Source organism: Lynx rufus, unplaced genomic scaffold (genome assembly GCF_022079265.1).
Source record: "Lynx rufus isolate CCGP_SWC_20201006 ecotype Redwood Valley unplaced genomic scaffold, mLynRuf1.p SCAF_8, whole genome shotgun sequence".
In the NCBI taxonomy this organism is placed as follows: Eukaryota; Metazoa; Chordata; class Mammalia; order Carnivora; family Felidae; genus Lynx; species Lynx rufus.
Window position 1 is genome coordinate 111,265,357 of NW_025814896.1, and position 22,205 is coordinate 111,287,561.

General features: G+C 43.2%; 1 protein-coding gene across 1 annotated transcript in view; it reads right to left on the bottom strand.

Annotated features, from left to right (window-relative positions):
• The window catches only part of CRIM1 (cysteine rich transmembrane BMP regulator 1), a 192,472-nt gene that overhangs the window by 99,871 nt on the left and 70,396 nt on the right, over positions 1 to 22,205 (bottom strand). Inside the window, exons 3-4 of the mRNA XM_047069487.1 lie at positions 5,746 to 5,988; positions 4,587 to 4,707 (exon numbers count right to left, since the gene is read on the bottom strand). Of these exons, the coding sequence (XP_046925443.1) occupies positions 4,587 to 4,707; positions 5,746 to 5,988 (364 nt within the window). The remainder of the gene's footprint in view (positions 1 to 4,586; positions 4,708 to 5,745; positions 5,989 to 22,205) is intronic.

The following is a 22,205-nucleotide window of genomic DNA, read 5'->3' on the forward strand; positions in this document are numbered from 1 at the left end:
AACATATGCACATTGTGTGAATATGTACAATGCTGAAATATGTACATATGTTGGTGAAATATAAATTCATAATCACTGATATTATTTCCTGGACTTTAAAAACAATAGCAAAACACAGTTATCAAAAAACTGCAGTGGAGAGGACAAGGCTTTGGGATCAGAGAAGCTGGGTTGAAGACTCGGACCTGCTCTCATCCTTGTACCAAAGAACACATGACTCTGCACAGCTCACTTGTTCTCTCTGCCTCTGTTTTCTTATCTATAAATTCCTCATGGAATCAGAATGATAAAATGAGAACAACAGAAACGTAAACGCTTTGTAAACAGTAAGGCACATTACACAGTTAAGCTGTCCTTGGAATCGCCACCTTCATGCTACTTCAATACTTAGTCCTTCCCCATAAAGATATCATCTGGATCAATGTATCAGACGTAACCTCCTCTGCTACAAGACTTCTTTTGCGGGCAGGCATTTGCACGCACACATGCACACGCAGGGCCTTCCAAGAACCACAGGTGTCATAAGCCCTGTGGACAGGGCTGTTTTTCCTTTCTGCCACCATCCAGTGTTTAGGCCCGTGGCCACTAACCCTCCTTCCTTTCACCGTCTCCTGAAAGGTGTGATGAGCTCACATCACATTCCAGGGCCAAGAGAAGAGAAAAGGTGAGAAAAAAAATTGGCAGGGTGCTTGGAAACCTAAAACCTAGCTGAGGAAAGAAGAATTAAAAATGGTTAAGAGTTCACTGTATTGCAAGCAAGAATGACGTCAGAATGGGATGAAGTTCAGGAAAAGACAGCCAAAGAGGGTGGAAACGAAGGATGGGCCATTAAGAAAAAGCAAAGATGCAGCAAGTAAAGAAGGAAGGACCTGTCTGTAGAAAGGGCAGGGGTAAGGTGGGAAAACCAGCACTCATCGGGAACAGAAAAGAGATATCCACGCATGAAGAGACTATCTAGAGGGTAGAGTCTGTCACTTGTAAGAGCTCAAGTTATGCTTGACAAACAGATGAATAGCTGAAAAAAATAAAACAAAAAGTCACAAATTGCACAAGGACTCACACAGAAATAGGGCGGTGAGGGGCTGGAATGGGTGAAGAGTCTCACTGGGAATGGGAGTTCCATTTGGATGAGAACAACGGAGAGAGGAATTTGTTCTTTAAGGCAAGGGGGACAAAGTCCACAAGCTCCTCTCCTCGTTGCTGAAAGTCCAAGACATCTTTACAAAAGAGGGGTCATTAAGGTAAATCTCTACTGCCAACATTTCTGATACCTTCACCCTAACTGTAAAGGGCTTTCCCCCGGAAATCTCCACATCGCTGGTTTTGGTCCAAAATGGCTCTAAGTTCTTAATAATGCTCTTTATAAATAAGCGGTAAAGACCAAATAGTTACAACCTAATTTTATGTATTCTAAAATGGTCTCCTGTGTATCTCAACATCATACTCTGAAAAACATAAATCACACAAAAGAATACAGTCATGTAGTTTTTTTTCTCTTGAAATACTCCTGCTATGACTCATGGTAGGCTCTCTTCTTTTTATTTCCATTTTCACATGATTGTTTGGCTTTTTATTCTCTTGCCAAAGTAGGACCTATCATCCTCCTTCGTAAGCGGGAACCCACTTAATATGCTAAACTAGGTTTTAACCACGGTCTGAGTGCATTCTGCATTTACCGATTCATTCAGTATGAATGCATATACAGAGGAAAAGAAAGAAGACACAATTCCTGACCTCTAGAAACGTCCTTTAGTTGGTGAGACAAGACTATGCGTGTAGCAGTGAAATAACAATGCAGGGAAATATGCGATTAGTTGGCAACACAGAAAAGAACACGTTAGGAGCTCCCAGGGCGTAGGATGGGTGTTGGTTGAAGCATGAAGACCTTTTGGATAAAGTGCAATTTAATTGGAGTCCTGCAGTGTGAACAATATTAGAAAAGGTGGAAGGGAGAGATAAAGGGTTTGAGAGGTGACCTTGGTGCTTAGAATGCAGAATTTCTGCAGTATGGAGAAGTGGGCCATAAAGAAGGGGCTTGGGGAAAAGTGCAAGGTTTTTAAAGTGAGCCGGGGAGTAGTATTTATCACCCAACAGTGGGAGAGTAACAAGAAACTAAAAATACTCATGCTTTCTTCTTCAAGAAAGAAATCAACATGGCTTAGCGTGGGCCTGCTCATTCATTCGTTCATGCATTCACCCATCAACAAACGTAGGTTGACACATTACAATTCCTATACTAGTACTAGAGGCTATAAAATATTCCCTTGAGAATCACACAGAGAAGGGAATACTGACCAAAAGAAAAAAAAAATCAGTGATATCAATGTATCATAGAAAGGGCTTCAAGAGACACATGGGAATTAAATTACAAGTGAGCAGAGGAGGGCACCTAAGTCATCCTCAGGGCTGAAGACTTCAAACACTTCAAAGAGAAGGAAATGCAGTCCCGAAAGGGGAGCAGAAACTGTAGGAGGGGAAGGTGCTCAGGGAAGCCAGCTGTCGGCACTGGCATGAGCATCAGCTGGGCATGGGCAAGTGAGGAGAGGGGTCTCATCCAGGCCGGAACACAGGATGTACGCGGACAAGGGGCGGGGAGTACCATGGGTCAACGACCATCTCAAATACAGAAACTAAAGGGCTGTGAGAACTTATCCCTCCCCCGCAAATAATTTACAGCGGGATTTTGAATGACTTCCGTCTCTGTTTTCAATTTCTTCATTAGAGGCACCTTTAACTGACTGACCATTCTTGAGCCCTGGATGCCAAAGTCAAATTTACATCAACACAATAATAAGCATCCTAAGGTTTATGTTTGTAAGACTCACAGAAGCTTGGAGATAAAACAGAAGACATCTAGCTCAACCTCCTTTCCAGTGTAACATTTCTTCTAAGCATTCCTGGCAGGTGGCCATCCAGACGGAAAGAAATCTACAGCTCTGGGGAGCTGAGGAAGCAGCCCAATTCATCACTGTATGTCATTAGTTGTGAGAAAATTTTTTCCTTAAACTGAGATTAAGTATGTCTTTTACCCACTTCGACCCCCTGGAGGGGCTGAAAATTCGCCTACTGTGCCTCCTACGTGCATATGGTGCCATGTTACGTTTATAACAGTGACTTGAGAATTGTCCCTCTTCTTCACTGAAGGACTTGTTAATTAACAACTGGCTTAGTTTTGATTAATTAGGTTCTCTAATATAATGTGCTACCTTCCTTTTCGTGAAGACCTTGAAGGGACATCTGTTACCGTTAATGACGCTCCCTGTTCCTCCATTACGGATTGGTAATACCTCACGTTTGCACAATGTTTTACCCCTTTCCAAGTATCTTCACATACATTATCACACTGTAATGTCCTCAGAGGGGGCTACACACTGTGAGTACGTGAATCGTTGTTATCTGCTTTATGATACCGTACAATGGATACAATAAGGGGTGTAACATGTGTCTGAGAGGTTCCTAGAGCTTCTGACAGGGCAAAGGTTAGGGAAAAACTAATGTCATTTTAAGAGAAGAAAAGAAATTATCAGAACACACTCTGGATGTCTACTCCAATTATGGACTACAAATCACTGGCACTTACCTACAGACCATATATATTATGTTGACAGGGCCATTTGGAAAATCAAAACGACTCCTCAACAGACACACATGGGAAGTGCTGGCACTGGACAGGGCAGACGGACAGTTTAGAAAGGGAGCTAAGAAGGCCCGTTTCAACTGTGGATATTAAATGCAGAGCACAGGAGAAAGAAACGAGTTGACTTGGTCAAAATGATGCCTTAGTGGCCTGGGAAAGATGGAGGAGAGGTCATGGCAGGGAAGAGGGGAGGGCGTCTCAGCAGGGGAAACGGAACAGAAACCCCATGTTTCTGAGCACGGTCTCCCCCAAAGTCAGGTACGAAGGGCCGGCTCCACGGTGGTTCTCTGAAGACTGTCTAGGACCCGACCTGGAGACCCTCAAGTTCTGGAGTGAGCCTGGTCCTGGAAGGCTGAGTGGATGTCCTGCTACTATGACTAAAATGACAGGAATTTTTTTCCCCATCAAGGCAAAGAGGGCTGGCTTGTTCCTCCAGAAAAGCATCAGCAGAATTTAGACTCCTCTCTGCCTCAGCAATTAGCAGGTCCGGGTCGATGCGTGATGGCAAACGTAAAGGATTCCGTGGGAGCAGCTCCACGAGGTCTGCTGTGTTTCATCCCATCGGACACAACGGTTAAGAACCGGAAGACTCACTGCGAAGGGTCAAGTGACGTGCCCGCTCTGATCAACACCCCACTGCCTCCCTGGCTGCGTGCTGAGGGACCCATATGCCCATGCAGTTCCCAACCTGCCAAAGTGCACAGGCACCCGGAAGGGAAGAACCTGTAAGGGTTAGTGACTTGACCTGATGACATCTGGCTTTGACCCAAGGAATGAGACGTGTAAATACCAAGTCACAGGAATAGTCAGGATTTCTCCTCAGAAACAGGAGCGTGTTAGGTTTCCCTGATAACCTGGGGAGAGCAGAGTGCGTGCCTGAAACTGTGCCTTCAGTGATGCTAACACACGAGACAGCGGAGAAGAGCTGACAAACTGATGACGGACCAACCTTGTCGGCAGGGTGCAGCAACCGTCCGCCGTGAGTCTGACTTGAGTTTCGTAGCTGTCCAGAGGGCACACGGCCTGCTGCACGGAGGGGCACTCCACGGTGCTGCAGTCCACGCTGAAAACTGGAAGGGGCAAACAGAGGCACCATTTACTGTTACGTTTACTTGCACTGGGAATCCCCGAAACGAAACACTGGCTCTTCACAAATGTGTGCGGTTTCCTTGTTCCCCAGAACCCTCTCGTTGCACTGACATTTTCATTTCGGTGCACGTTAGAGAGTGGCAGTAGGGCCCGTATCTGCGCCAGGAAAGCAGGGGATAAGACCTCTAAAAGTTAGGATGAAGACACAGAGAGAGAGGGAAGCCAGTGCTGGTTATGTGGATGGTGAGGGTCAGCCAGACGCGTTTCTGGCACAACACTGCAAGAGATGGACAAGGGATTGTTTTGCTTGAGGCTTTTATCCAGCAGTTAAGACCAAAAAAAAAAAAAAAGTCTGACCAATGGTTAGAGACTTGCAAAAAAGAAATCACTATAGTTTAGACCTGTTCACAGAGTGTATTAGAAATGCACAAGAACAAGGATGTTAGAAATACTGCGAAGCAATAGGTAGCTGGGACAGGACAACAAATCAAATGCAGCAAAGAAGGTGAGCAAACAGTCTGAGACCTAGCACATGCTCTAAAGCCAGCAGACGGATGGCAGGGAACCGGCAAGGAGAAAGACTAGGGCTGAGATTTTCATTCTAACGCATGTGGTGGTTGGATGCATATTTACATATGCATCTTTCTGTTTACATATGATGACTGTTTTTAAAGGTGATAAAGCGATAGGTCTAACCAAGGAAGGCTCTGACCTTCTTCTCTGGGGGAATGGAGCACAGAGCTACAGCATCATAAATTCTCACCCCACTTCCTGCGTCAAGCAGACTTTGAAGGAAAAGAGAGAGAAGAAAAAAGATGGTCCCTATCGGCAGGTGCGTGTGCACCAGCGAGTTGTCACCCTGCCCCTCTGACTAGGAGGTCAGCAGTGAGAGTGGCAGGTGTGCAGGGTGCCGGCAACAAAGCCCATCTTCCCTGGGAGGCCGGCAGCGGTGGCAGCAGAGGGGTCTGCGACCCTGGGCTGCAGAGAAGCGAGGCCGCCGATGCGACGCCCGCGCGTACCTGGTTTGCACTCATACAGGTCACAACACTCTCCCGGCTTCCCTGAGGCCTTGGACACTAGTATGTTCAGGTATCCCGGCTGGCAGACTTTGCGCAGACAGCCCGCAGGGTCGCACACGCAGCGGCTGGGTAAGGGGCAGCACTCCCCGGGGGGAGCATAGCCCTCGATCAGAACGGAATCTTCAGGACAACGTGGAGAGAACTGGACTTCACAGCGGGCCTTGGAGCAATCTGGCTTCTCTTCTAAATGGGAGAGAAAGAATTTAGCACGTGCCCGGGGGGCAGTGTGGGGCGCTGTTGTCAGACTCAGGGGCAGTCCTGAGGATCTATTCATGGACCGAAGAGGAGGGGAGAGAAAGAAACCAGTGAAACTGTCACACTCCGCTCAGCCGGCCATGAAAATCTCCCCTGAGATCTGCTCATTACACGGTGGGGGGAGCACGGTGGCCTTCTCCACCTCCCCGCTCACTTGTGCTGAAAAATCCACGTTCCATGTGCCAACCAAAATCAAGAGTGGCACGGAAAGGTGCTTACGTGGGGTGCACGATCTGGGAAGAGGACTTCATCACTTACTGACCGAAAGACCTTTGAACTTAAAAGGAGTTTTAAGGCCTGATCTTCAAAAACAGCATACGTTTAAAACCCCAAAATAGACCCACAAACAAATCCTGGCTACTTCAGGGACTGGACACAAAGGTATGTGATTATCAACACGAAAGAACTCTCTCTCTGAGCCCTGAATTTTGAAGAGATGAACTTATTTAAGACCACAGGATTCTATGACATGGAAGCTTCACAAGATGGAGAAGGAGCTAAATTGCCATGTAATTTCCCTAAACACCATCCGGCGTGTCTATCTCTAGCAGAGATCAAATGCCCCTCTCTCCTTCCTCAGGCATTATGTACTGACCACTGCTGCGCCTCCATTTTAAAAGAAAAGAAAACTAAATCGAACAAAGCCCTAGCTTCTGGAGCCCCAGTCCACAGCTGAGTCTCTGGGTTTAAACTTTTAAGAAACCTACACCAACATTATGTCCTTCAGGAAAAGGCTGAAACAAACCCAAGGCACGTCATCATAGCCCCGTGATCTCTTGGGCGAGGGGGGGAAGGGGGGACGGAATTCAGAAAATGTTGGGTGAAAATGACGCCATGTGGTATTGGGGTACATTATCATTAGCTCCGTGTTTTCTACAGTAAAACCCATCCAGAATCACAAAGCACGGTCAGATCCAGGTCACCTAGTTTAGTCTTCTCAACTAAAAATTAAGTTCAACTGATGCACGTGTGGTCAGCGGTAAAAGTAAAACACGAATCCAGGTGTCCTCACTTCCAGGTCGTTCATCTCTTCGTGTTACGCAAGTATAGCTCTATTTCCAAAACCAAGTGCTCCTCAGGTCACTCCTACCTTGATGGCTGTATCTTTCATTTCACTGACCATTTTCCTTGTCTACTTCCTGTTTAATCAAAACGCCCGATGAAAGAGCCTTCCTACTCACAGGTGTAGTAAATTCATTAAAAAATATTTACAGAGCACCTGCTGTTCTAGCAGCTTGAGCTGTGCTGTAAGGAGAACAGGCATAGATTCCTGCCCTCATATAGTTTACGGCACAGCAGAGGGTGACAAAAAATAAACACTAAACATCATAAATAAGCAAAGTGTGTCGTAGTGGAGGGTGCTCAGTGCTATGGAGAAAAAAATGGAACAGAGCAAGGGGGAATCAGAGCGATTGGAGGGGCGGCGGTTATAATCTGGTCAGAACAGGCATCACTGAGAAACCAATGTTTGAACCAAGACTTAAAAGAGGGAGAGAGCGGGCCATGGAGATATCTAGGAGAAGAGCATTCCAGTGGCAGGAACAGCTAATACCATCCTGCATGTCCCAGGAGGGGTGGGGAGGCCAGCGTGGCTGCAGTAGGCTGATGGAGAATGCATATATCCTATTTTCCTATGGTAACCCCAAGCAACTGCCCGGAGAAGAGAACACAAGAGGAACTCCAGTCTTGGATACCCGTCAGTGTGGACAAAACAAATCATTAAGCTGGGGAGGAGAAAGTGAATCTTGACAGCATGGGGATTGATGGAGATGGAGTTGGTTAAGTACGTCCCGTGGATGACTTCTCAGGCAAACACAAACACACTGTGTCCAATCATACCACGAGCTCTGTGACTTTAACTGCAATAACACTTCATTCCTCCTCTTGTGAATGTGCTGCGATGAACTTATTCTGTGTCACATTCTATTCCATTCTTCTCCTGAGAAATACTTGTTATGTACAATCAGACTTTCCAAATATATGCTTCAATAAAACACGCTTTCATTATAACCCAACATATTAGATCTTCCTGGTTATTCTGCTCTTTATGCTTCACAGTCTCAATGTTGTCACCTACTTATGTGCTTTGCAGTTCAAGCCTTGAGAGATTTATTTACTTCTTAGAAACTGCCTTTGTGGGGCGCCTGGGTGGCTCAGTCGTCCAACTCTTGACTTTGGTTCAGATCATGATCTCACAGTTTGTGGGTTTGAGCTCAACGTCAGGTTCTGCATTGACAGTGCAGAGCCTGCTTGGGATTCTCTCTCTCTCTCTCTCTCTCTCTCTCTCTCTCTCTCCTTTCTCTCTGCCCCTCCCCTGCTCTCTCTCAAAATAAATAAACTTAAAAAACAAAAAAAAAAAGAACTGCCCTTGTAATACAAATGCCTTTGTAATACAAAATGTAGGTTATCACAGACACTGTTTGAACCACTATCCAAAGGGATTTAGGAATGTTAAAAATGAGGGTTTTTAAATCTTAAGTACTTTTTCAACTTTTCTCAAGATGACCATATTGGCTTTCCCTGTAATTTATTATAAAATTTTTTTTTCAACGTTTTTATTTATTTTTGGGACAGAGAGAGACAGAGCATGAACGGGGGAGGGGCAGAGAGAGAGGGAGACACAGAATCGGAAACAGGCTCCAGGCTCTGAGCCATCAGCCCAGAGCCTGACGCGGGGCTCGAACTCACGGACCGCGAGATCGTGACCTGGCTGAAGTCGGACGCTTAACCGACTGCGCCACCCAGGCGCCCCCCCTGTAATTTATTATATAATCAATTAGCAGATTTAAAATCATCATTGTTTTCTTAGATTAACTGTATTGTTTCATTCTCTTGCCAGAGAATGTAGGCTGTACTACTTCGGTACTATTTTCTACTTCTGTTCATTTCTTTTTCTTTTTTTTTTTTTTTTAATTTTTTTTCAACGTTTTTATTTATTTTTGGGACAGAGAGAGACAGAGCATGAACGGGGGAGGGGCAGAGAGAGAGGGAGACACAGAATCAGAAACAGGCTCCAGGCTCTGAGCCATCAGCCCAGAGCCTGACGCGGGGCTCGAACTCACGGACCGCGAGATCGTGACCTGGCTGAAGTCGGACGCTTAACCGACTGCGCCACCCAGGCGCCCCTACTTCTGTTCATTTCTTGAGAGACAGAGAGAGAGGGAGAGAGAGAGAGAGTTGGCAAATATGTGTATAAATATGGCCTAAGGTCATCTTTAAAATACATGGCTATTTGAAAAAAACATGTATTTTCCCTTTACTAGATGTAAACTTGCAAATCTATCCAATCAGGCTTAATTATGACATTCAGACCACTTCTAGCTCACATTTTTTAACTAATTTCCAAGAAGGATCTATTAAAATCATCCACTATGAACCAGCAACTTCTTGTATTGCTATCAGTTTTTTACTTTAATTTTTTAAGCTTGTGTTCTTAACTCCATGACTAGTAGGCATAAGATTCAAGCCTATGATACTGACTTGGCAAGTTGTAAAATGATGCTTTTAAAGAATCTAGATTTCTAAGATTTGTATCTTTCTTTTCATCTTGTAATTGCTAACATTCTTAGCTTTTCTCTTCTTTTAACCCTCTATTCAGGTCTTGATGGATTATCCAGTATCCTTACTCACTAGCACCTTCCTCCAATCAGTCATCACCTGGGTACCCAACCATGGTTACCATGGCATCAGGAAGTGTCTTTCTGATACTTTCTTTTCCGACCCATTTCTAAATTAATTCTTCTAAGAGATTTCATTTATTCATCTACGTCTCCATTCCATCTCTCTTCCATGAAAAAAATAAGGAGAAAACTATAGCCACACCTGTATTTCCCATTCATTTAGAAGGTTTTTCTGATATTACCTCTGAATTTTAAATTTCATCCATTTGAAAAGAAGCCTCTTCTGACTCTTTCCCTACAGTGTCTAACAAATCTATATATAATAGTTAAGTTAATTAACAAGGATTCAGTCTGGTTGCCTTGGCAACACTTTGCAACTGGCATCTAAAAAAAAAAAAAAAAAAAAAAGAACAAAAACTGCCCCAGATACAGAAAGATTAAAGTGACAGAATCACTTGTAACAGAGGAGGTTATGGAGAGAAAATAAGCTTCTTTCATCATATTAATTATCTTCTTGTAAGAGGTTAGCCCTTAAAATATTGACAGGGTCACCCAGTATTAGAACGATTTTACAATGATAATGAAAAGTGCGTCTCAATCTAAGTCACTTTAACCCGTGTGACCACATGCTGGCCAGTTGTAGATCTTCTCCAGGTTCCTATATCAACAAGGAAAGTGCAATCATGATCTACAAGTAGCAATCGCACTCGAGAGTTTTCTACTTAAACACAGATTTAAATAAAACCAAAGCCGAAACGAAAACTACTAGATGGGAAGGGAAAAAAGAGAAGAGAAAATGATATTGCCAGATTCTCCCTATATCTGATTTTCTGCAGAGTCCCACACATCAGACACGAAAACTTTCTTCCTCTTTCAAAATCTCTGGAGATGGTCACTTAAAATGCTGCACACTTGTTAATGGAAAACAGGCAGCATGAAATGGACTACTGAAATTTAGACCAGTAACTAACTACAAAATCAACGCTGCTGGGTGCTCGGTCATTTTCCTGAAATCTATCCTGATTCTCACACACAACACAAATGCACACAGGCAGCACACGGTCATGAGACACAATCCTTGGGAGTTCCAACCACAGAGACGTTTCACGAGACCCCCAGGTGTGGACTGGACTTGATATCACAGAATTTAGCAGGTAGAGCAGGGAGCAAAGAGGGGAAGATTCTGGGACTTCCACCTCACTCTGGTAGTCCCCCCTCCCTTATAATCTCAAGTCCTAGAGTAGCTGTGGCATCACTGAAGCCATCACAGGGGCCACCTGGCCGTCCTGGCAGGCAAATCTCCTCATGAGAGGAGATTTGGTTTTGGAGGCTATGCCACTTGAGGTGGTACAGGTGAGGTGAAGTCGGAGAAATCTTCTCTAATCCTTCTCTGATTCATCCGACAAACATTTACTGAATGACTTCCATGTGCCGGGGGTTCTGGGCACAGAATTTAGAGCATAAAAGGAATAAAACAAAGTCCTTGCCCTCCTGGATTCAGAATTCTGGAGTGAGACAATAAACAAAGAGCTACACACCATGGTGCCTGCGGGGCGATAAATGCCCTGAAGTAGAATCAGCAACGTGGGTGTACCCGCTGGGTGAGGGCACCTGCACAGAGACCTGAATGAACGATAGAAGGCACGCAAACAGCAGGGCAGGATGTCTCAGATGGAGGGACCAGCAAGGATGAAGGTGCTAAGGCAAGAGCAAGCCTACCCTCCAAAAAGAAAAGTATACCTCACAGTTATGAAGAAGAAATCTAAACTAGTGTAACTCCCAGCTAGAAAATACCAATAAAGACTTACAGGAAAAATATTTTGACATATAATATTTCTCATTAAGGATTCAGTTCTCACGACTGTGCTAGGGAAATGAAGGCAATCTTTATCAGTGGGGTACCTTCTATGCATAACGCACCATGCCTCTCCTTTTCTCCTCCATTGGGAAAAGAGGACATTTTCCTTTCTACTTGGTAGATGAGGAACTAGGCACAGAGAGGTTAAGAAACTTGGCTAAGGTCACAAAGCAAGTGGCACAGCTTCCAAAGCCGACAATCTTCTCACTGGTCCACAATACCAAAAGCAAAAGGAACTTGAACTTTCCTCATTGGCTTTTCTGGTATTTGTATATTTCGTCAATGGCTATGGTTTCACTCACACACAGAATGCAAAATTAATTGGCAAAGATAAAGAAAGAGGTGCAGGGTCGTTGGTACTGTCCTCAACACTTTCTGACTGGCCAGCCTCCCAAACTCATTTGCTCCTACAGACATCACATGATAAAAGGTAGAGGTTTTGGTGTGTTTTTTTATCCAGTATTATTTTGTTCTGAAAACTTCTATTACAAACGTAAGCCACGTCATCCCTATATTTTTAAATTTAGAGACTGACTCCTTTAAAGTTACACTGTGAATTCTCTTCATTCACATTCCACGATTTTATCATAACCTTTTTTGGCAAGCTTCGCGGTGAAGACTCGTTCCACACAATCATAACCCTGAGGGGAAAAAATTAGGCTTGTTGATACAGTCCCAGAAATATTTCATATTTCGGCTTGTTCGGAAACACCAGCTGTACTTTCCCAGCACTTTCTTTTACTCTGAATTTAGGATTTAACAGTGAGGGAATCTACATATGCCCTTCTCTTGGCAGTTTGTTAAAAGTGCCATACTACATTGTTTTCATTACCTAATAAAGTTAGTTTGCATCCCAGAATATAAATTAGCCAGATATAAAGAAAAAAAATGAAATGATCTGTAAAGCTGCAACATAAGATACTTTAGTGCTTCTCATGCTGGCTGTCCATTACAATCACTTATCAAGCTTTTAAGACTACCACTGTCTAGAGAGGGAGGGAGGCAAACCATAAGAGACTCTTAAACACAGAAAACAATCTGAGGGTTGATGATGGGGGTGAGGGAGAAGGGAAAATGGGTGATGGGCATTGAGAAGGGCACTTGTTGGAATGAGGGCTGGGTGTTGTATGTAAGCAATGAACCACGGAAATCTACCCCAAAACCAAACTTTACACACTGTATATTAGCCGACTTGACAATAAATTCTATTAAAAAATATATATATATATATATCTCAAAGAAAAATCCTATAAAAAATAAGCAAATAAAAATCACCTAGGTGATAAGGCCTCTGGAGTTCCTGCATACTTTATCACATCATACATATGCATGGAAACATTCAGTGCTTTAATTTCTAAGGAAATAAAATGAACTTCAATCTCCTAAGAAAAAAAATAAAGAATAATGAAAAAATTTTTTCTGCACCAAAATACCCTTCCAACTGATGCCTGAAATTCCCTAAATAAAGATTAATTTATTGGCATTTAGTGAAAATTTTCCAGAAATGCAAATGTCTCTTTGTAGATAATAAAATCTGTACTTTGGATGAAAAAGAAAAAAAAAAAAAAAAAGAATACCACTGTCTAGATGCCACCTTAAATCAATTAAATCAGAATTTCTGGGGGAGAAGCCTGGGAATTAATATTTATTTTAATAGCTCCCTGAGTGATTCTATTGTGTGATTAGAGCTGAGAATTACCGTGTTACTCCTCCAAGCAAACCAGGAATCTTTACAATGAAGTTCCTTACTGACAACAGAGCTTTGCAAAGGGTATATTCAAACATCCTGTCAAACGGCAGCTGGCCAGATGCCAAAGAAGCACTGAGCCCTCCAGATCTCTGCCTGCCCCAAATGGTCCAAACCAGATGCTGAGCCCCATGGTACCTCTAGGACTCTCCCGGCCCACACATCTTTTCAATGTAGGATATTACTGAATTGGGTTGAAAATAACGCTTTACATTAGAGCTCTGCTACTCAAAGGGTGGCCTCCCTGGACCACCAGCATCGGCATCGGCATCACTTGGGAGCTTGTTAGGGCTGTACAGTCTCAGACACCTGGGCCAGACCTACTGAATCTGCACTTCAGCAAGATCTCCAGGTGATTCTGTGGTCTTGAGTATGGTTCTCAAACAGTGGGCCATGGACAAGCACTTCATCATCTCCTGGGAATATGCTAGAAATGCAAATTCTAAGGCCCCATATCAGGCCTACAGAATTAGAAACTGGGAGTGCGGCCCAGCAATCTCGCTGAACAAACCCTCCATGGAATTCTCATGCACGCGGTGGTATGAGAACCACAGGGCTGGAATAATGATTCTCAACCCTGGCTGCACACGAGAACCGCTGGGGAGCTTGAACAATCTAGAAGCTCAAGAATACACCCGCTTTAATTCTCAGGAACTCAATCAACGAGTTCTCTAGAGTCTTCTTGGAAGAGGTCAGAGCTCCCTGGGAGGCATGAAAATAGCTGAGAGAGGGGTAGAGGGTAGGGAGTGGGAGAGTCAGATCCCAAACATGGCCTATGTACATCCTACTGAATGTTAAATCACAGTTTACCAAAGTTTATTAGAATTTTGAGTCCAGGGACGTTTTATTTCATCATCCATTAGTTCACACCACGAACACGTATTCAATTTACTCCCAGAGGGATTTGCCATTCATATAATTAAATTTAGATATTTGTACACAGTAACAAACTTGCAAAATGTAACAAGGATTTTATTTTTAAAAACCGGCAATAAAATAAAGCCTCAGAGGATGGTTTGGATAAGTGTACAAAGAAAATGGAAGATTTCTTTCAAAAAGACTAATTTTGCCTAACAAACTTCTCTGAGTACCTGGTTCCCTTTTTTGCCGTAAACACAAGCCCCCAGAAAAGGAAGGAAAATTACTAGAGAATGGGAAAATGACTAATGAGGAGAACTTAAATTAACTAGATTTGTGCAGTCAGTTCAGCAACATCTTAAGAGGAATCTTCATAACAGTTTGAAAATGTCACAGAGGCATAAACCTTAGAAATGAAGAACTCCCCAGGGTGGTGTTGAAGCGGAAGGCAACGTCCATTACAGAAAACAAAGCCTCTATTTTGCTGAGTGATCCACATTGGATGGGTTGCTTTCTGCACTTCAAGTTTTCCTCCACTGAGGAAGGGGATGCTGTAAAACCAGGCTCTCTTTTTGTGAAATCAGGATCTGGACTTGAAAGGTGCGGCGCATCTGGAAATGGGGGGCTGGCCGTGTGGGTGTCTCTGTGGACATCCTTCAGCCAGGCCTTCTGTGAGCCCGTCCTCTGCAAGCAGGGCCTCCGGGAGGACCAGCAGTAACTGCTGAATTAGAGGAGGAGCCAGTCCTCCTTTTAAAACCCCAGTATTTGTTAACCACGTAGAGTTTTAGAAGTACGGTGGAAGAAATGAGATCTTACGAGACTTGAAGAAGGAAGGAACAGAAAACCAAGGGCATTGTCAGCAATTCTGTCAATAAAATCCCGAGTCCAGAGGTGGTATATGGATTTCAAAAGTCTTGAGGACTCCAAAGAATACTATGTGCTGATCGGAGGTCTTCAGAAGTTCCTGAAAGCGACTGTACTTATGTGATTAAAATGATAGATCAAGAATAAGGAGGGCGCAGACCAGCATGGAAAAAGGACGGGCGGAAGGCACCGCAGGACGCTGCTGTTGTTCAGTCTTTGCTGACAACAGCAGCCGCAAAGGAACAACAGCGGGCTATTTAGCTGTTCAACTGGTAGTTCTCATGAGGGTTTGCACATTCTGGCGGGGGCGGGGGGTTGGGGGACACAAAAACCGTGTGGCTAAAAATATGGAAGTAGATTTTTGAAAAAATTATCTTGGCCATTTATTTCTTCTTTCTCTTCCTCCTTTCTTTTTTTAATTTCTGTTTTACTTAAGACAAAATACTTGTTTGTACCAGTGGCTCGTCATTTAACAGAGACTTCTTTTTAGCTACCTTTCTCTCTCTCTTGCATACATGGGAGTCAGTATACCTACTGGCTTACTACCAAGATTTGAGAGCCAGAAAAAAGTACGTTCAAATCTTGGCTCCTCTGAAACTATCTGTGTGATCTTGGACACGTTTCCTGACACTTCTCTGTGTCCAAGTTTCCTCGGGGTTGTTGTAAGAGTTAAGCGAGGTAATATATATTGCAAGCAGCCCTTTGCCTGGTGCATCCAAGTGTCCAGAAGAGAAGAGCTCTTATCACCATCATCAATTATTACAAAAAGTCTAGGCTTTGAGTCAGACTAACTTAACAATACTCAGTACAGTATACTCATGTGTTAAATGGGGCATCAAAATGCTTACCCTACAAGACTGTTTTGGAGATGAAAACAAAATGTATGCATTCGCTCCTATTGTATAAATATATAATATTTATAAAAGCTATATAAATATAAAAGAATATTTCATATTAAACATATATGTGCACACGTACATCAACACATACATATACACACGCAAAGCATTATCCTAGGTGCTAATATTAGCTCACTCCTCCTCTCTGTTTTAAACCTAATGCCCAACACAGTGCCTAGGACACAGATGTGATCATTATATGTCTGCTATTACTGACAAAGGTGAAGCTGATTATGAAACACATACACACACCATATATCCCCACATACACACATCTCTTAGCGTGCTCTCTACAGAGTCATCTTAGCATGCTAGAAGTTTGACTCAAGTGCTGCTTCTCTGTCAACTTCCACTACTTTCTTTATTGATTTCTTAAAAAAAAAAAAAGGCCACTTTTTTGAGAGAACAGTCTCTGCTCTGTCTGGAGAGCAGGAAGGAAGCTGCCTTATAGAGGTAGTTTTCCCTGGAGATTCTTCCCTAGCTATTTCTGCATTCAAGATGTGCTGATGGGACTGGCTCACAAAGTTAGCAAATTGACAAGATGGAATATAATGTTAAAGACTGCCTCCCCAAAACAGACACACAGAGACCTCCTGACATTTATACCTACACCATTAAAGGCCCTCCCCAGTAAGAAAGTGCTTCCTCCTTGCAGACCACCTCTGGTGGTCAGCGTCTCTCAGAACAGCCTCATTCCCTTCCTACAACTCTTCCTCTGAAGGCCTCTCCACCCTCCTGACCATTCCTTCCTAATCAGCCTTGTGCTGGGCCAAGCCCCTGAAAGGGCCCCACGTTTCTATGCCGTCTTTGTATTCTTTGTGTACCCGCGGCGTAAACCCTCATCTACCACGACCGCCAAGAGGGCACCCAGAGACTACAAATATGTGAGCTGCAGCTGAGCAAAGGGACGTGTTTACTTTCCATCCGGAACGACAACTTGACCTGCAGCAAAAACAAAAATACTGCGATGTGTATTTTTTCCCAGAAATGATAATTATAGTACTCCAAACATTTTTCAAACTTCAACTACCAAAATGGAAAAGGCATTCAAAAAATAATTTATTAAATAGCTTATATTCTTGGTAGCCCTTACATGGAAATTCTACTTCCCCCCTCCCCCCTTCATAGCAATTAAAGCGTTTGGCTCCTGGCTCAAAACCCTCCTCCAGAGCAAGGTGAGGTTCAACCTGCCGACCTGCCAAGTAGGTGGTTGAAGCGCTATCCTTATTCATCATAGTGTGGGTTTATAGCACCTTTTCCACCCCAAAATACCAGCGATTTAAGAACTGCAGTGACACAAAGGCAATTCTGCACATCTGGCTGATGAAACGCCTGAACCAAGAAGCAGAGGCCAGAGGGGCTCCAGGTACCAAACACAGGAGTATAGTATTTAGACCCTTCTCAGGAGCATGATGCGAACCCCGGCTTACTCTCACTCCTCTCTCTGAAGAATGTGCTTCTTCAATTCATTCCCCACCTGGTCGTTTTCCTCTAGCCAAAGTTCTTCTAGTCTCCTTACTCCCATCGGGAAATGGCCCTTGTAACTACCGCTCTCAGGCTTTCCAACATTCTTTTAAAGTGGTTCTCACTTGAGTGTGTTAGACGGCTTTTTAAAGCATGGACTGTGAACCTCGCTTCCAGAGTCGCTGATTTAGTTGGTCTGGGTTGAAGCCTCAGAACATGCATTGCTAACAGATTCACAGGTTACTGATGCTGCTGTCCAGGCACCATGATTTGAGAACTGCTGCTTTAAACCATGTCTATTTGAAAATTTTTAACTCTCGTAAGCTCTATCATCATCTCTCCTCCTCCCAGGCAAAGCTGCTTCTCTCTCTCTGTAGATATGTACTAGAGCTGGTATTCGATGTAAAAGGACAGTACTGTGCTTGACGACCTGACAGGCCTAAACTCATCCTCTTCTACACTAAATAGCAGCCCACAGGGAGCTACCATCTCAGACCTGAGATAAAATTCAGAGAGGAGCTCATGGAGAGAACAGGCGCACATTCAGACCACTATATTAGATTTGCATGGAGAGGTCAGGGCTGTTGCCAGTGAACAGCTGGGGCTGCTCCCACACTTCAGGGGTATAGCATACTTCCAAACATTTTCAAATGCAGCAAAGGACATAATGACACCATAAATCAGTCTAACCAGAATGAATTAAAGGGGGCAAAGTAGTTAGTATATGATGAACCAACTCTCACAAATTCACGCTCTAATAATTGGGAATTTGTAATAATTTGGAATCAGAGTGTTATGAAATTTAACTTTAACTTAATGTGTGATGGGGACTAGACTCTACACAAAGTCACTAGGGACCTAAATTCCTTTCATTTATTCGCTCCTCAATACATACTGCGCAGCCCTCGTCCATCTAGTCTTTCAACCAGTGGGAAGAGAAGAAAGTGGAAGGGGGAGGGCACAGCTCTAAGTGGCATAATGTGAGAAGCTGCATTATCCCTTCAGCTCCCTTCACCTGGCGCGGACTTAGTCACACAGCCACACCTACCTGCAAGGAAGTCTGGGAAATGTAGTCTTTATTCTGGGTGGCCATATCGGTAGCCAAAACTTTACGGAAGAGGAGAATGGACACGTGGATGCAGGGACTAGGAACCTCTACGATAATTTTTCTAAGGAAATAAACTGTGTTAATATGGAAGTATACTGCCCATTTTTTTTATTTGTTAAAGCTTATTTATTTAAGAGAGAGAGTGCACGTGCATGTGCATACATGAGCAGAGAAGGGGCAGAATGAGAGGGAGACTGAGAATCCCAAGCAGACTCCAAGCTCACTGTGGAGCCCAGCATGGGGGCTTGATCCAATGACCATGAGATCATGCCCTGAACCGAAATCAAGAGCTGGACGCTTAACAGACTGAGTCACTCAAATGTTTCATGTACTACCCTTTAAAGAATAAAAGTAAGTAAAACATTCTGAAGAATCACTTGACAAACACTCAAAGAAAGCAATACAGGTAGGTGTTTCTTACCAAAGATCTATGTCTAGGTGTTAAACAGGCCTGGAAGATTATTATTTATCAACTCCAAAAATATGTAATCATCAACTGCCATGTAAGAGACATGGTAACAATTTGTATGTTTTTAAAAAAGCAAGCATATATATACCCTAGTCATCAGTGAGCCTAGATTTTCCATGCATACGAACTTTAAGCAGAAAGCTAGGTCTCTTTTGGAATGTTCTAATTTCAACAAATCAATCTAATCCTTCCTGTAATTAAGGTATGAAAAAAGGGTGGACTGAAGATTTGAAGGTTTAATTATAAGAAAGTAGAGGAAATAAAATGCTTGACCTTGCATAGAAATGTGGGAATGGTTCTATCTACATACAGGACATCTCTGTCAAAGGAGAAGAAAATTTTTCTTAGCCAGAAATTCTTACATGTAAGTGGATAAAATGGTGGCCTAGCAAAACCAAATGACTTGCCCAAGGGTCATCTGGCTAGTGAATGGTGAGGCAGGGCCAGAAGCCAGGTCTCCTGGGGAATTCTACATTGCTTCCACCAAGAAACACAGTCAGTTATCATACTAACATTCTCGCCCTTTGGTCCATAGTGTGCATCTTTCCCTGACAGTTACTCATCTTTTCTGCAATACTTAAAATTGCTTAGAATCTAGCTTAAAATTTTGATTACAAAGCTCCTTTATTATGAAATCAGTTAAGTATACAAACCAAGCAAAAGTAACCCTTTATAAGTGGAGTGGCTAAGAAGGGTCAGAAGAACAACCTCTGGTCATAAGGTGGCTGTGGTGCTGTCCACCACTTAGGTGCTGATAAGCTACTCATCCACACAGGCAGAGTCTTGTTCTCTGAGACATGGATAACAAATATGCTGGGGGCAGGAGGGTGGCATGACTGCCAAGATGGGATCTACGTGAACACCAAGGGACTTGGGACTGGGGACCTGGAAGGAGACAGCTTCCATGTGGCACACCACAGGGTTCCTCTGGAACAATCCAATCTCCAGGAAGTTTAGACCTCTTGGCAATTTCCCCCAGTCCATTCAGAAAACGAAGCCCAGCCACAGAAACGTAGAAACTCTAAGACAAGAGGAACTGGCAATAAATACCACACACATCTCTCAGCATTAAAGACAGGAAAAAGCCTGATGTGGAAGCTGAGAATCTGCTTTCATGATCTCGGCTTGGCATAGTGTCTGTAACACAGAAATTAAGTTCTGAAAAGCCCTTCTGTCTGCAAAATCCCTCCATGCTGCCACAGTTTTCTCACATTTTAAGCATGTGTTTCTTTGCTCTTCTCCCTGGTTTTGTGGTAGACTTGACTTATCTGGATACCTGCAGCTGGTGATGGCTGAAATCCTACGGATATGTGTGACCTCTGATATTCAGATTCTGTCCCGAGACGAGTGTAGGCTTCTGCTGACCCTGTCTTTTCAAGGCATTGTGGATCCCTTGCCCAGCAAATGAGAAAGCCAGCCTTCCCTATTCCTTGTCCCATCTTCTCTCCCTCTTCTTACTATTTTCCTGCTGTGAAATCATAGCTATCCTTATGCTCAGAAAAGCCACTTTTTACAATTTAGGGTTTATGTTAATACTATCCTTTGTACATGTTATAACTGAGAATATAAAAACTTGCCTCAGAAGGGAGAAAGGGAACTTCCTAGGAGATCAGGTATAAACTAGAGGAAGCAGTAATCCCCAGGTTTTCTCTAGTGATTCAGGAGCTTATCAGTTGGCTGTATGTGAATTTCTATTCTTAGGCGTTTTGTGTTGTTGTTGTTAAGAAACAAAATGAACAAAAAAACAGACTCTTAGAGAACTGTTGGTTGCCAGACGGGCAGTGGATGGAAGGGGGATGGGTGAAACAGATAAAGAAGATTAAGAGTACACTTATTCTAAGTATTTTTTAATAGAGTGTTTCTTTGAACCTGACAATGATTTTTTAAAATACTTATCTATTTTGAGAGAGAGAGAGAATTCCAAGCAGGCTCTGAATTGTCAGCACAGAGTCTGACATGGGGCTCAATCTCACAAACCATAAGATTATGACCTGAGCCGAAATCAAGAGTCATGCACTTAACTGACTGAACCACCGAGACACCCCTCTAAGTATTTTTTAACAACAGATTAAGAAGCCACCCTAACTCCCTGACATATTGCCCAGTCTCAGAACTCTCGGATCTAGGGTGACTATTGTCCCAATTTCTAGTTATCCTTGGAGATACCACTTTTTCATTATCTTCCCTATTCAAGAGGATTTCCTCCTAGGAGGCTAACAGAATCTGATCAGCCAAATACTTTTTTAAAAAACAGTGTTTGATACAAGTGGTTACTGATATATGCTAGTTTTACCCGATCTAAAAGGCTTAAACAACAGGAGATCGGAAACATCTCAACACCTGCAAGATTAATGGTGTAATCTAAGAAGGCTATTCAGTCAACATATCATTACCGGGCCTCCCATTAAAAAAAGGTGGGGATTGGGGAATGGAAATATAGTAGACTCAGGCTTTCCACAAGAGGTAATTCCTGAGGTCTTTGTACACACTAATTGGTGCATGATGCCACAGATTACAGTTGCCCCGGAAAGTGCAACATTACACTGATCAGTACACTTGCTGAGGCATTTCTAGGAACTGCTCTTCCTTGTTTTTGTACCAAGCATTTCAGGGATTTACTCTACTGCCAAATACAGCACACCAGCTTTCTAATTTGTCCCAGATTTCTGTTTTCTGGTAAGGAACCATTACTTTCTAGGACTTCACTTTACTATTCTTCCTCCTGGCTTTCTTTTAGAAACAAAAAAAGTTCTGCCCAGTGCATGACTTCTTACATATGTGATAATGAGCTACAAACAACTGGGCAGTTGGCTTATTACCAGCTAAACAACTTGCTCCTGCACAGGTACTTCAGAACACACCTGATCAAATGACAAATTACTACACATCACAGATCTTCTGGGTCACTGTTTCATGAATAACTGAATATGTGAAGGTTAAATCAATGAATCACAAGGGTCTACTGTGTTGGTTTCTGTGTAATGAATCTTGCCTAAGTCATGGCTGTTCCTGTTTAGCAATAACCTCATACCTAACTCTTCTACCCACTCCCCACTTAAGAATGCATGCAGAAGGCTCCACCTCCTCTGAATCCCCAATGAGGATGTTGGGGACAACGGGCTTTGTGGCCGGTAAGCCTCCTTTTGAGTCAGAGGAGGATTTCTCATGTAGCAATGACAAGGGCACTGTGGGATCTAATCTTCGTCCTTAATTATGTCACTGTGAAGCAAAAATTATTAAATTAAGAAAATGATTTTT